The 15,039-nt window shown below is 35.0% G+C and overlaps 1 protein-coding gene across 9 annotated transcripts in view; it reads left to right on the forward strand.

Annotated features, from left to right (window-relative positions):
- The window catches only part of FSTL5 (follistatin like 5), an 875,733-nt gene that overhangs the window by 280,848 nt on the left and 579,846 nt on the right, over nucleotides 1-15,039 (forward strand). For all 9 annotated transcript variants that reach the window (XM_077139637.1, XM_077139631.1, XM_077139629.1 and 6 more), the window contains one exon: nucleotides 860-1,108. In XM_077139637.1, the coding sequence (XP_076995752.1) occupies nucleotides 860-1,108 (249 nt within the window). The remainder of the gene's footprint in view (nucleotides 1-859; nucleotides 1,109-15,039) is intronic.

Here is a 15,039-nt window from a genome sequence, read left to right on the forward strand (position 1 = left end):
TTTAGACTTATGCCCGAACAAAACAAATTCACTTTACTGAACATTTTACCACCCTTTTTCACTTTCAAGTTAAACCATGTTCCCAAAGGAGAAAATCTAAATCTGACTAGAAAAGCAAAAGTGATTAAAGTTTCGTAGTTCTGTATTTCTACAAGAACCCTGGATCCACCTATGTTTTTGTTTTTCAGATGCCGAGTTTTAGAAGGAATAACTAACAAGAAAATTGAGATCTTGTTGATTTGTTCTTTTAGTTGTGAAATGCGTTGGTGATTGTCAAGGGACAAAACAAGAAGGTGTCAGCGATAAGAAATTTTCAAGACTCAATTATTTTCCACTCCTAGCTGCCCCCATGTCCTGCCTTACATATAAATATTCTACCCAGAATCCTGTTATTGTTGGATTTAGCATTTATTAAGCATTTACTCTGTGCCAGGGCTAACTCTGCTTTCTGTGTGTTATTACACAATAGTACTTAGTACAATTCTAGGAGATGGATGATACCGTTTACAGATGGTGCAGTTCAGCACAGAAAAGTAATTTATCTAGGCTGTAATAAACTACTAAGTGGCAGAGTCAGAGTTTGGGGCCAGGTTACATAAATACAGACCCCTTGCCCTTAAGCATGGCACTGCTCTTTGCGGAAGGAGAAGAGGATTCGATCAGTGGAGGGGTGTGGGTGGAATGATGAGGGTGAATATTCTTGCACCTGAGAGTTCTCATACAAGTCCTTTCTCCGCTGAAAACAATGAACCCTAATATTACGGTGATTGTCTTAAAACATTTTTTTTGTCTCCTACTTTGAAAGTCCCATGTTATTTGGACATATGAACCCAAATGATTTTCCATCCTTTGTCTTCAGGGTTTCTAATCCAGGATGGCCCTTCTGGGTCTTGTGAAAATAAGTACTGTGGCTTGGGAAGACACTGCGTTTTCAACAGAGAGACGGGGCAAGCGGAATGTGCCTGCATGGAGCTCTGCAAACGGCACTACAAGCCCGTGTGCGGATCCGATGGCGAGTTTTATGAAAACCATTGTGAAGTGCACAGAGCTGCTTGCCTGAAGAAACAAAAGATTACCATTGTTCACAGCGAAGATTGTTTCTTCAAAGGTAAATGCAGGGCGAACCTAAAGGTGTCACCCTCCTCTGCTTCTTTCTTTTTCTCAGGTAGTGCCTTTCTGTTCAAATCCAGCACACTTTTAAATCAGTAAGGGTCTAAGAATGTACAGGTAAAATTGTGGGCATAATTGCACCAATAAACAGCCTGTATATAATCACTTACATGGATATAATGCTGATATTCAGTTATGAGAATAAAGCTTGCCAAAATGTGAGTCAAAATTTAATATAGCCTACAGCCCTGCACCATATGGCTTCCCAATCATGCAGTTGTCTTAGGGACAGAGAGTGGCCAATTCAGTCAACAGGCCAAATGCACCCAGAGAAAAGCACCTGGAGTGGAGTTGAGGGAGTAGTCAATGCCAGGTCCTGCTGAGATAAGATCTCATTTCTTCCAGATTAAAAATGGTGGTTTTGCTATGTACCACATAATTCAAATTATGTGCAACCTGTAAATACTTAACTGGAATAACTAACTGTGAAGAGTGCATGCTAAACTCAGTTAGTATATCTGCGATGACAGCAGTTTATGAACTGAATGTGTTGCTGTTGACTTTTTTTGGTATTTCAAATCATTGGTAAATGTCTATGAAAAATGCTGTCCAGTTTGATAGGGCAACACTCATTTCGTAATTATTTCAACACGTTGTATAAATAAATCTGTGCACAGCCTTAACTTCATGTGTTTATTCATAAATGCATTTATTGTCTGTTTGTTTATGCTCGAAGGACTATCTGCTTGTTAATAGTCATGATCAAGATGGAAATTCTAAACAGTTAAATATGTGGAGCTTCCATCATTCTAATAGTCCGATGAGCAAACTGATTTTTAGCACTAGATTTCTAGCACTTACACAAATTTCTAAGAATGTTCCAAAAGTATGTTTATGCTTAAAAATGTATTTGACCCTTTCATTTTTATCTTAAATTTATGTCTGAAATCTAATGTCACTGAACTTTACTCTCCCACCTATTAGATGAATTGAGATTTTAAAATCCTGTTTCTCAAACTTGGTATAATAGTCTTTTATTTCCAAAGTGATAGGGAAAAAATGATTTGTGAAACTTTTCAAATGATTTTAGATGCGGTGCTTTGTAACCATTGTTGCTACAAGACATAATTGAAGTATAATTATGAGACTAGTTTCCTTACCATCATACATGTTGTATGCACTAAATGCAGGTGCAAAGAATTTTATATTAGATTCTCTCTATTACAGAATGAATAGCAGCCACTTTGGTTTCACATTCAGTTTATTCCCTCTTCTATCAGATCTGTTTTACAAATAGGTAAAATTCATTCTATGATCATTGTGCTTTGAAGCTCATAGAATTTTTTTTCTCTCGGAAAAAAAGACAATTCAATGGAAATTATACCATCCCACTGATGCATGATATCATAAATCTATGTAAATAATATGCTAGTAAGTTTAGTGAGAATCATATCCTCAAGCTAAGTTTTCATCCACTTAACACCAAACAATTTATTATATAGGAACTATAATACCGAAATCATGTAAAAAAAAATCTGGTTTATTTCATTTTCCACTTGGTAGCCAGATGCTTAGGTGTGATTCTGACTCAATAAATATAAATCAACATGGAGATAGATGAACTGGACATTGCCAGGTTGTCTTCCCTGGAACTTATGTCATAAAACAATGATTTCAAAGACATTTTCCCATCAGACTTATAGCAAGCTGTTTTAGCTTCCTGGCTGGTCAAATAAATGCCATACAGTGGTTGGCTTAAAGACTAGGAGATTTATTAGCTCATGGATTTGTAGGACAAGAAGTCCAAAGTTGAGGCTTCAGGAAGACAATGCTTTCTTCCTAAGAATCGCGCTGTTCTGGGGCTGGCGGCAAACAGCCCTGAGTCCCTCGCCTTCCATCATAGCAATGCACATGGTGGCCTCTCCTGGCTTTGTATCCCCTCTAACTTTTGCTCTGTCTGTAAAGGACTCCAATCTGATTCACTGGGGCCACACCTTACCTCAGGGGACGTCTTGAAAAGATCTATTGGTCTACACCCAGCAGGAACCAACACCAAGAATATGTCCAAACTGGGGTACACATTTTAATCCAACATGCTAGTGTATTTGTTAGAACCATGGTTTCTCCAAAATACTTTATCATCATACACAGTGTTCAAATTTGATTTTTATTATATATTTTATTTTCCAAGATTTAGAAAGTTTTCCTGGTCTTAGAACTAGTGGGTCTTTTGTTTGTTTTGGGATTATGGCTAACATGCAGATAACTCATAAAATAAATTCATTTCGGGAGAAGGGGAGTAAACAATATAAAACAAAATAATAAATAGCTTTCTTGCATTTTTCCAAGTTTTTGATATAAAAGAAGATTCTGTGAATCTGAAGGCCTGAAATTGCTACTATGGATAAAATCCATTCTTGCGGTTTTGAATTATATTTTTTTATACTATTTCAACAAGTTGTAATGTTCCAGTAATGAACCCCATGGAGAAGTAAAAGAAAATATTAAATTCAGGAACTCCAAAGAACTTATGTTTAATGAAATATTTAAATTGTTAAATTAAAAAAAAAGTCAAAGCAAAGCAAAAAATGGGAATGAATTTTTCTCCTCAGAAAATATATATGTATGTTATCTACTTTTAGAGATAACAAAAATGATTATGAAAACCTTAGAACAGTGAGCTAAGATTCATAAGCCAAATCCAGCCCATGGCCTACTTGTAAATATAGGTTTATTGGAACAAAGTCACAGCTATTTGTTCAGGTTTTATCTGCGGGTGCTTTTGCACTACAAAAGCAAATTTGAGTAGTTGCAGCAGAGTTCTTATGACCCCCAAAGCATAATTTTTTTGGGGGGGGCTTTATAGAAACAGTTTGCTGACACCTACATTAAAGATTACTTGTGTCTTAAAATTCAGTTTTTAAAATTTTAATGAATCCTTATGTTTCTGTGTCTCCTTGGCAGTGGCAGTGGATATACACGTGGTAAACTTGTTTAGAATTAACATAGACACACACACGCGGGTGCAAGGGTAGTTCAGTGGTAGAATTCTCATCTGCCATGCAGGAGACCCAGGTTCGATTTCCAGTCCATGCACTTCCCAAAAAACGGCAAGCAAGCAAAACAAATAGAGAAAAAAACAACAGAACAAACAAAAATTCAACAAATGGCACTGCGGTAATGGAATACTCACATGGAAAAATAATGCAATGTGACCCCACCATACAGCATACAAACAGACACACACACACACACATACATGCAGAAATTGGTCCGCATAAAACTGGAGAAAGCTGAATAATATCTTTGGATGTATCAATGTCAATATCCTTGCTTTTCCCAAGTGCTACCTTTAGGAAAGCTGGGTAAATAGTACAGAGGATTGCTGCATTATGTCTTGCAACTGCATCTGAATGTACAATTATCTCAAAAAATTAAATAAAAAAGTAATAAAAAATATTAGCTCATCCTTAAAAACAATTTTGAAGAAAGTAGGGTATGCATTATTCATTATTTCTTTAAATTTTAAGGTAAGTTCTATTTATTTTACATATTGAATGTATTAGATTTATTTTGAATTTATTAAAATAGATTAAATCTGTAAAATAATGTTTCTCAATTCATTTTTTATAAAAATAAGACTTGAGTTTGGGTTAAAAACACCTTTATCTGTATTTCTCTATATAGATATATTTATATATCGTCTCTCCATTATTTGTGTTTTAAAATATTTCAGTATCTGTCCGGTGTGCTCAACAATTATTATTAGTAACTCCTAAATGTAAGCTTAGGAGTGATTTATGATTTGTGGATCTTTAAGCACAAAGAAACATCTATGAATCTAATGTTTATTTCTAATTTATTTCTATTCACTTTCATTGATGATGAAAATTACTAGTTATAATAAAATATAGCATTTTTTGGCATTTGTTTATTAGCACCAAATACTTTGTGTGGGTGCTTAACATAACACAGAACATTCTACTTTTATATAATGCCTATCTATTCATTTTTGTGGTATGACTGTTTTGCGTTAAAGTTATCCCCCTGCCTCCATCCCATGGAATTTATAACTGCTGCTATCCATATTGTCAGTTATAGCAAACTCAATTTCTTCTCACTATGACACCAGATCAGTCTATCATACAAAAGAGAATTTACTTACTGGCAGTAAGTAAAAAAAGGGAATTTACTTACTGACAGTGCAGAGGTAAGCTGGAGTAAAAAAACCTCAAGATTTAGTCTATGCCAAATGAACAGAGGATTAAACCTTTTATGAGAATGTCAATTGAACAGAAACCATTTTTGCCACTTACTGGACTGAGACTGAAACTACCATAAAGGTAAACGTTCTGTGTGTTTCCGTGTACATCACAAACAGTAACAACTTGGGGAATATGGTTGTTGCATCTAGACGTGTGCAACTTCAATGAGACTAACAATGTTTTCTTTTTCTTTGATACAATCTAACCAGACATTCATGTTCCATTTCTTTAATTGATTCTTTTAGTTTTTTTTCTTTTTTTCTTTTTTGAAAGCAGGGTGTTTTAGTCCTTAGGCTAGAGACCTAGCTGCCTTAATATTTTAAAATATATCAGTGAATGTCATGTGCTTATATAAAAGGCAGTTAGCACTTAGTCTGATTAATCACTTATTTTGGAGTTTAGAAATTAAGATTACTCACCGAATGTATTCATAAACATTACGGGAGAGTGAGGAAGAGTAAAAGAGAGAGGGGCATTGTGGAAGAGAACCAGTAGTAATCGTAATAAAATAATATTAATAATGACAATAGTAATAATAATAACTTGGGTGTTATTTCAGAACATTTTCATAAAATTATATATAATTCATGATAACAAGCCACATGTACTCTAAAATAGGCTGAGAGTTTTACAAATGGCCTGCTGATATTCACACAGCCAGTTAATGCAAAACTGGAACAAGTACGAGGTGTTCTGGCATCTGCCTCAGTACATGTATGTATGCCATACATTTCTGTTTAAGTCTATAATACTCTCTATTTCTTGCATACTTAAAAATAACAATTTCCATGTGAATATCTGACATCCTTTGGAAACAGTCTTGCTCTCTGGTATTTGTGAGTATTAAATAACATTTAGCACCAGTCTTCGCCAAAGTTATCACATCATTATTGTGTTTAAGTCTGAAAACTCTAAAACTATACTTACTTGATTGCATTGCATTTTTTTGGACGTGAGTCTGTGAGGCCAGGCATATTTCCTCTGAAGTTTACATTAGATTATAATCTTGCATCAAAGACTCTGGTCAATTATTACAGAAGTCAATTTGACAGATTATAAAAGGCTGATCTATGGTAGCAAATTGTTGATTGTAGAGAAAGTTTAAGAAAAAGTGTTCTAGTTTGCTAGGTGCCAAATGCAATCTATCAGAAACAGAATGGCTTTTAAAGAGGGAAATTTAATAAGTTGCTACTTTACAGTTCTAAGGCCAAGAAAATGTCCAAATTAAAACAAGTCTATAGAAATGTCCAATCAGAGGCATCCAAGGAAAGATAACTTGGTTCAAGAAAGCTGATGAAGTTCAGGGTTTCTCTCTCAAGTGGAAGGGCACATGGCAAACACAGAGTTTCTCTCTCATCTGGAAAGGCACATGGTGAACACGGTCAGTGCTCCTCTCTCCTCTGGAAGGGCACATGGCGAATACAGCACCATCTGCTAGCCTTCTTCTCCTGGCTTCCTGTTTCATGAAGCTCCCCAGGAGACATTTTCCTTCTTCATCTCCAAAGGTCACTGGCTGGTAAACTCTGTTCTCATGGCTGTGTCGTTCTGTTCTGCTCTCTCAATCTCCTCCATTCTCTAAAATGTTTCCTCTTTTATAGCACTCCAGAAATTTATCAAGACCCACCCAAATGGGTGGAGACATGTTGTCACCTAATCCAGCTTAACAATCCACTCTTGTTTAAATCACATCTCCAGGCAGATGATTTGATTACAGTTTCAAACATACAGTATTGAATAGGGATTATTCTGCCTTTATGAAATGAGATTTTGATTAAAACATGGCTTTTCTACGGTCTATACATCCTTTCAAACTAGCACAAAAAGTAACTAATTTGAGTATGAAAATATATTTGTTATTAATTTATTGATTAATAATTAATGTTTCTAAAACTTTCTCACTTATTATGTTATTTTGCTTCGTAGATACTACGGATATAGTATTAGTATATAGTATGTATACTATATATAGTATATAGTATATAGTATTAGAGCTATAAAATGTCATTTTTCTCCAGAAAAGAGAACTGTAGAGCCTGTGAAGTGAGTTTCTTACTGCATTTATTATTTTTTGTCAAAATTTCACCTGTTGTGACGTGTAGGAGCTGAATTTGCCTTTCAAATCCTTGATTAATCTTATTTTTATATGTTTTCATGCCTTACCAACTTTTTCAGTTTCAAGTTTAAGATGAAATATTTAGCTTTGACACTTTTGCTGTATGAATTTTCCATTTATAGTTATATGCAAAATATTCATTAGTGACAGAAAAAAAAACAATATTTTATTACTTCAACTAATCTTTCTATTACCTTGAAGAAGTTTAAAAATTGTATCGGTCATAAACACTCAGTGATTCTTTGCTAAATCATGTTCTTTCTCTCAGCTTCATATTTTCAAATGCTGAATGTGATGCTTGTATAAGTTACAAAATATTGAATATTTATGAACATATTTTACAATGATTACTGTGCATTATAGTTGATTTTTCCTCTTCGGTATTTCTTTTCAGGAAAAGAATGGTGAAAAAAATGTCAATTGAATAAACTCAGCTTATGTAATTGGGGATAAAATGTTGTAGAATACATACTGGAATTTTTTTTCTCTATTAGTTTGATTGATTATTCAATTTTAAAACTCTTTCTGAAGACCACCCACAGATATTTCAGAAAACATTTGAAAATTCATTAATAATTGAAATTTTGCACCAAATGGGAAATATGAAAAGCTTTTCACATTGTTTATCATTCAGATAGTAATGTGAAAAAAAAATTGTGCAGAATCATGTAAATAAAAGAGATTTGATATTTTCTGACATGATGAAAAGGCATGGAAAGTTGCTGTGTTGCTCTGTTGATTCTGGGTAAGCAAGCCATAGAGAACTTCTTCAAGCCAGTTAATAAAAATTTAATTTAATGCAGTAATATGCAATCAATTTGTTTTTTATTCACATTATTCATTAGCCCTGTATTTACAATAGATCCTCAGTCTATTGAATGGTGAGTATTTAGGTAGAATGTCCACGTTTCATGTCTTCCTTGTTATGATGACCACGTTAATACATATTATCAACCCCCTTAAAATCTTTCTAAAGATTCCCCTCCCCGAAATCTAGATGTGAACAAGCCATACTAATTTTATATAGAAAATTATAATTTAAAAAATGGTGTCATTGTAATTTGAATAATGTATATTGTTTCCAAAGATTCCTTCACAATAAAATAGAATAAATGAAGCACCAGAAAGATCTTCCTCAATGATTTGCCTTATGTTTCAATCATGCTAATGTGATTCCAAAGTCCCTAGGCAAAAAAGTTTGGGAATAAGTCTGTGAGCAACCCTTGTAAGATGGCAATAGCAACTTGGTTGCTGGTAGGTGACCAAACCAGAAGGAAGCTTAAAAGGGGCTGACAGCCAAGCCATAATTTACAATTAAGGTCAGAATCACGAGGACTTTGGCGATTCATGAAAAAATCCATATGTTGGTTGTGCTTGTAGTCAGTTAAGTAAAAAATAAAAAATATTTGCCAAAGCTGGAGAATAAAATGATTTCAATGTTTCAGATGTCCTAATATTGGGCCAGGAAAGTGTTCTTTATAAATATTATTTTATCCCTAAAAATATTGTTTAGTTAAAAATTTATAGCATACTATACTTTTTACACCTTTTATTAATTGCAAAATACTCTTTTTTTCTCCTCAATGAGTGTGATTATTCTGTTTTTGTTATTCGTGCACAGTGAACACTATTAGTCAAATGTCAGTTGTGTGGACAAATTATTTAGAGAAAACTGGGAAAGCTGTCCAATTAATTATGACTCAGCCCTCTCAACCAATAGCATTTTGCAATGAGATGTAGAGTTATAAACAGTCTGGCACCAGTGTCATCACTTTTTTTTTTTTTTTGTATCTGAGTTAGGATTAAGTATATTTATTTGCAAATAAAAATTTAATCTAGCTCAACTAAGTGGAGTTTACAGGACTCCAGGTATACAGTCAGTAATACAGGCATTGTGGGAACTGTATACGGACAGTTACAAGTAGCTGACCTCACTCATGCTTTCACTCAGCCATAGGGATTGGGCCAATCTTTCTGGACAAGCACAATTCTCAGCACTTTATTTGGGGAAAGGTGAATGAACTAAATTTTGTCCTTCCCTACATGGAACTTCTATTATGGTGTAGCAGAAAGGCGCTACGCAAGTAAACAATTAAATTAAAAGTTTTAAGGGAATTCATTTCATAAAAATAATCAAGCTCAGGTGGTAGAGAGTAAAAGGATTAGAAAGATATTTTGAAGGGGATCATGAGAAAAGGCCACCTATAAATGGGGATATTTGAACAGTTATCTGAGAAGGAAGAAATGTAGAGAGGTATCTTGGGAAGCATTCCAGACAGAGAAAATAAGAAGTATGAAATTCCTGAAGAAATGATGAGCTTCATAAATTTGAAGAACTGCATGCAGGCAGAGTAATCCAATGAGAGAAACGTTGGAATTTACAAAGGAAATTCAAACAAAGGTTAGATCACATAGAGTCAATTACTTCATGGTAGAGTCTAGATTTTATTTCAGTGGTGGTGGAAAGATACCAAAGGGTTTTAATGAGGGAAATAAGGGGGTAGTGAATAGAGAAGTGTCTGGGTTTAAATACATTTCAATAAAAATTAGTCTGCCCATAATGGGGATTTTAAATTGAGTAGTACAGAGAAACGAGGTGGAAGCTGGGAGATAAGTTTGGAGCCTATTGCAGTTGTCCAAAGAGAGATGATGATTTCTTGGATCCAAGGTAACAGAAGTGCAGATGCTAAAATGTGGTTGGATTGATGATGGCTTGAAAATATTTGCTTATGGATTGGATATGTAATTAATAAGAATTTGTAGAAACTAGCTAAGTGATTTCAGGAGCTTTTTACTGAAATGGGAAACCCTGGGGGAGATACCCATTTTGAAGTGTATTGTAAATAATATAAGCACACATTTATCTAAGATTAGTTACACTTGAATGGTTTTTAAACAAGCAAGAAAAATATATATCATGTAGTCGTTGGATATGACTCTCAAACTCAGAGGTAAATTTGAAACTGGAGACATTTAGGAGTAGTAAGTATATTAATAAAGGGACACAGAAACTAAGTAAGTTTTTCACGGAGGTCAGAGTGATGAGCTGAATTAAATGTTTTTAAATTCAGGGCGGTGCCACAGTGGCTCAGTGGTAAAATTCTCGCCAGCCAAGCTGGAGACCTAGGTTCAATTCCTGGAGCCTGCCCGTGTCAAAAAAAGAATAAAAAAAAGTTTTTAGATTCAGTTATGATGAGGAGTGGGAATTCACCTTTGATTTGGGTAAATGAAGGCAACTGATGACTTTGGTGAGAGTATATTAGAGAGACTACGGCAGCTGAGATAGCAAACACAGAGAGGTTTTGGTAGTTCTATTGTAAAGTGTAGCAGTGTATACACATGTGGGTATATGTGTAGTGATTGGGAGGGAAACACAGCTGGAAATGATGAAATAGAAAATTAAGTTACAAAGCAAGAGAAATTGGGACTTTTGGATAGGTTAAAGTGGATGGACTTCCAGTGGTCATGTGATAGATTTGGTTTTAGATGAGATCATGGATTCTTTCATCCAGTAAACAAATCAGTGTTTTCGCATGCGGCTATTCTGACATAGTTCATCTTATGAAAGTATATTCTCATTTAATTGCTTATATTTTCTCAATGAAACAAATAATGCTTTGGTTGAAAATAATAAGAGGTAAATTTCGGAGATTTGAGGATAAGAAATATAAAGGCTGGGAATCAATAAACAAGGGTGAGGTGGAAGGTAGGAGTAGAATTTCCAGCAGGGCTGAGAGACCACGTGACGTATCTGTTCATACATGTAAAGGGAGACTCGCCATTCATGGTTGTGAATTCTTCTCCAAATATAGGCAGCTGCTTAGGTGAAGTCCTTGAGTAGGTGAAGAATTGGTTTTAACCAATTCAGGAAAGAATTATAGATGGAGTTAGGGTACAAAGCCATATTCTGTATCTCTCAGAAGCAACATGATCATTTTACCTCTGCTTTATTGTCTTCATATTCTCCAATATTCAGACATCTCCTGGCAGGTGTCCTTTGCCTCAGCTTGCATATAGACCAAAAGGGGAGCTCCAGCCATCTCTACATCCTGGAAATTGTAATGTATATTTTGGCTTCACAACCTAATGCTAACATTCAGTTTACCTCTGTGCCTCTTGGTTAAAATTCCCAGTAATGAAACCTCTTTAGATTAACTAACAAGATCATACCTCTCATAGATATTTGGAAAGAGAATGGTTACAATTGCTGTGTTACTTCAAAATGTTTCTATCTCTGGGCTCAATTTGCAGTCACTTAATTGTGCACGGTGATAAGTTATACAGATCTGTCTATTTAGGGCTAAAAAGGGCTATTTATAGATAACGCTCCCAAACAGGATATGGATGGATAATTATTGCAAAACATATCGAATGCAGTATCCCTTTATTCGTAATCCTGTAGTCAAGCTATAATTCAACAGTATTGAGACTAGAAATCAAGCTGAAGTCACGCTTTTGACAAATGAAACGTCTTTATTTGGTTAAGGAAATCATTTGAGAGATGGGGAAAGCACAAACATTTCTGCCTAGTATGTATACATTTAAAATATTTCATTTTTTGATTGTATGACTTAATTATTTGGCTGCCGATATAGACTGATTTAGGCAATATTCGTGAGAATGCAGGCATTTAATTTGCTTGTTTGTTTTCAAACATACTTTTCCTAAAAAGGGAAGAAGGTTATTTTTAAAAAATTGATAATTAATTGAGTTGAACTTTGGTGAAATTAATTGCAAGGAGCAACAGTACATATGCTTGATTAAATTTATAAATGCTCAAATGCTACATGTTTGTCACGAGGTCTTCAGGTAATAATTCATGTAAATGAGCATAGACATATGAATAATTCACTGATAGTCATATGTTGATAACTAATCATGTGGAAGACCCGTGCTTAAGGCTGTATCCAGTAATTGAGGTGACACAGCTCTTTTACCAATTGGTTGGGGGAGGTGGCTAGAGCAGTCAAATGGCGACCATTAAAATCTCAGGATAATAGAGTAGATTGGTATCAGTACCTGCCATTTTCAAGGCCATTGAAATAATTCTGTGCCCATACAGACCTTTTGTTTAAGTGAGTCATTTTTTCCCATGGTACATATGTGACAGCATACATCTAGTCACTATTTATGGATGTTTACATATTTAGTTTTTTCCTTTTTATTATTATTGAATATTAGTTCCAAATTAAAGGGGAGACCAGACGGTCTCTGACAACCGTAGATATCAAGAAGTGAGAGAATCTGTTGGAGAAAACAACAACAGGAGGTTAGGACTCGTAAGGATTTTGTGAAGAATCCGTTGTATGCCCATATCTTCACATCATGCGTGTTACCCTCCTGGAGTATTGGAGGGTATTGTCCGGATTTTTACTATTTATTATTGCTTTAATACGCAGGTAATGTTCCTTTATTGGTACTCACATTTTTAATGATATTAAATACACCGTAACAACCTACATGGACACTAGTCTTTCACATCAAGCTTCAGATAACTGGTATTATTGGTGTAGTATACATTGAAGCTCATAGGCACATATAAAAATATTGAAAATATTTTTACAGTGTTTTGTTAAAAATTGTCGTATTGCATTTGGCAGATTTTCTTAGGTAATAAAACCTGGAGAAGAAAGACTTAAGGCTGCTCATTTGCATTGTATCTATCTGGTCTTTGCATGTCCATCTGTGTCCAGGAAAAGCTCAGAATATTAACCACAGAGCTCTGGCTTTGAGGTGAATGCAGGTGTTTTCTATGCAGTATCAGAACTGTAATGCCTCTTATGTACCCCAAATTTTACTTATATTCAAAAGAGATTTATGTATATGAATGAATTATATAAGCAACAAAACTGGTTATTGTTTTAATTTTCTTAAAAAGCACTACGTACACCCTCATTGATTGTACTTTTGAGGAACTATTTAAGAATATGGAGGTGTGCATGGAATGTGCTCTCCGGTATTCAGAATATATGGAATTTAGCTCTGAGGTCAATCTATAAATCATAAGGGTGGGATTCGGAGGCTTAATTAAATGTATCTCAAAATTACTTTAAAATTCTGGAGGAAAATATGTCTGGATAATATAGCACATGTTTTGGGCCTTTTAAAGATTTTAGCAAATGGAAACATTTACATGACACATTTTCATAATCTCCATACCTCATTAGTAGCGAGCTTATGATACAGCAACAGCTTTTTTCATTAATTCTGTGGTTAACGTGCACACTGACTCCTGTGTAATGTGTCATTTCTGAATCTGCATCTACTGGAAGCAGCAGTCGTGGACTTGAGTATACCTAAAAATATGTGAAAAAAATTATGACATGCGTGCTTTTATGCCAAGCACTTTTCATCTAATTTTAATTAGTTCAACATTATAACATTACATAAAATAAATACCTTATCTAGACATCTAGAAATCATTCAAGCACTGCTCACCACTGTGAGCAGAAGGTTGCTGCTTTTGACTCCAGGTCATCCTGAATATTTAGGAAATATACTTGGAGATGCAGAAAATGGTTTGTTACTCCGAACCAAACCCTATGGTTTCACCCTGCCTTCGCCCTATTTCCCTGCTGCACACACACACACACACACACATCTGTGCACGCACACAAAGCTTCAGAGCTGTGGCCCTGACAAAAGTAGGTCAATGTGGCTTTGGAAGAGACCTAAGCTTAGATCCCACTCACAAGCCAGTCTCCATGCCCTGCCCAACAAGAAAAGCACAGCGGAGCCAATCTAAGTGCATCAGAATCAGGCTGTGTACTAGCTTTATGAACAATCAAATTAGAGTAAATGGATCATTTTGACCTAGAGCCTCTAGCTATTTCTTTTACTTTTCTTTTTTTCACCAAACTTCCTAACCTGAATTTTCTTGTCCTTGTAATTCTACTGCTGTAATTTTTCTTACTCCTGGATTCTAGGGCAATTTCTTTACTTCATCTAACAACTAGTAGTGAAAAAGAAAAGGATGATTATTATTGATGATATCAGTGAGCATTCAACAGGATTTCATAGTGACTCCTTCGTTGTAATTTTCTTGATGGGCTTAGATAAACTTATTTTCCTCAGGAGTTTTTATTCTTTTTTTTATACTTCTATCAGAAATGTATGTCTTTTATATTGATTCAGGTGTTTGGAACTTTTGACTCAGCCTAAAAGAATTCCAAATTCTGTATAATTTGCATGCTGTAGTCATTTATGTCCGTGTGGTATAGAATCCGGAGTAGGGCGATTATTCTTGAGATGGCCCTAAAATCATTTAAGGTGTGGTTATATATAGCCGTTAGGAATTGTTTCTCCAACTTAGTTTCTGAATAGTCTCATTTTGGTTGGTTGGGTTACAATAAATTGCACTCTGTCATTATTGACTTAAGAAGTCCAGTTGTGACCCTTTGTTACATTTCACTGTGCCCTGCGATTGCTCCCAAACCACAGCAGCTGGTGGGACAAAAGGAGTCTAACCTGATAATCATCCTGTTAGTACTACTTCTCACCACTGCATGACTTTGTTGTAGAATTCCCGTCTTACCTAGCCTGGCAGATGCT

The sequence above is a fragment of the Tamandua tetradactyla genome, chromosome 22 (genome assembly GCF_023851605.1).
Source record: "Tamandua tetradactyla isolate mTamTet1 chromosome 22, mTamTet1.pri, whole genome shotgun sequence".
Classification (NCBI taxonomy): Eukaryota; Metazoa; Chordata; class Mammalia; order Pilosa; family Myrmecophagidae; genus Tamandua; species Tamandua tetradactyla.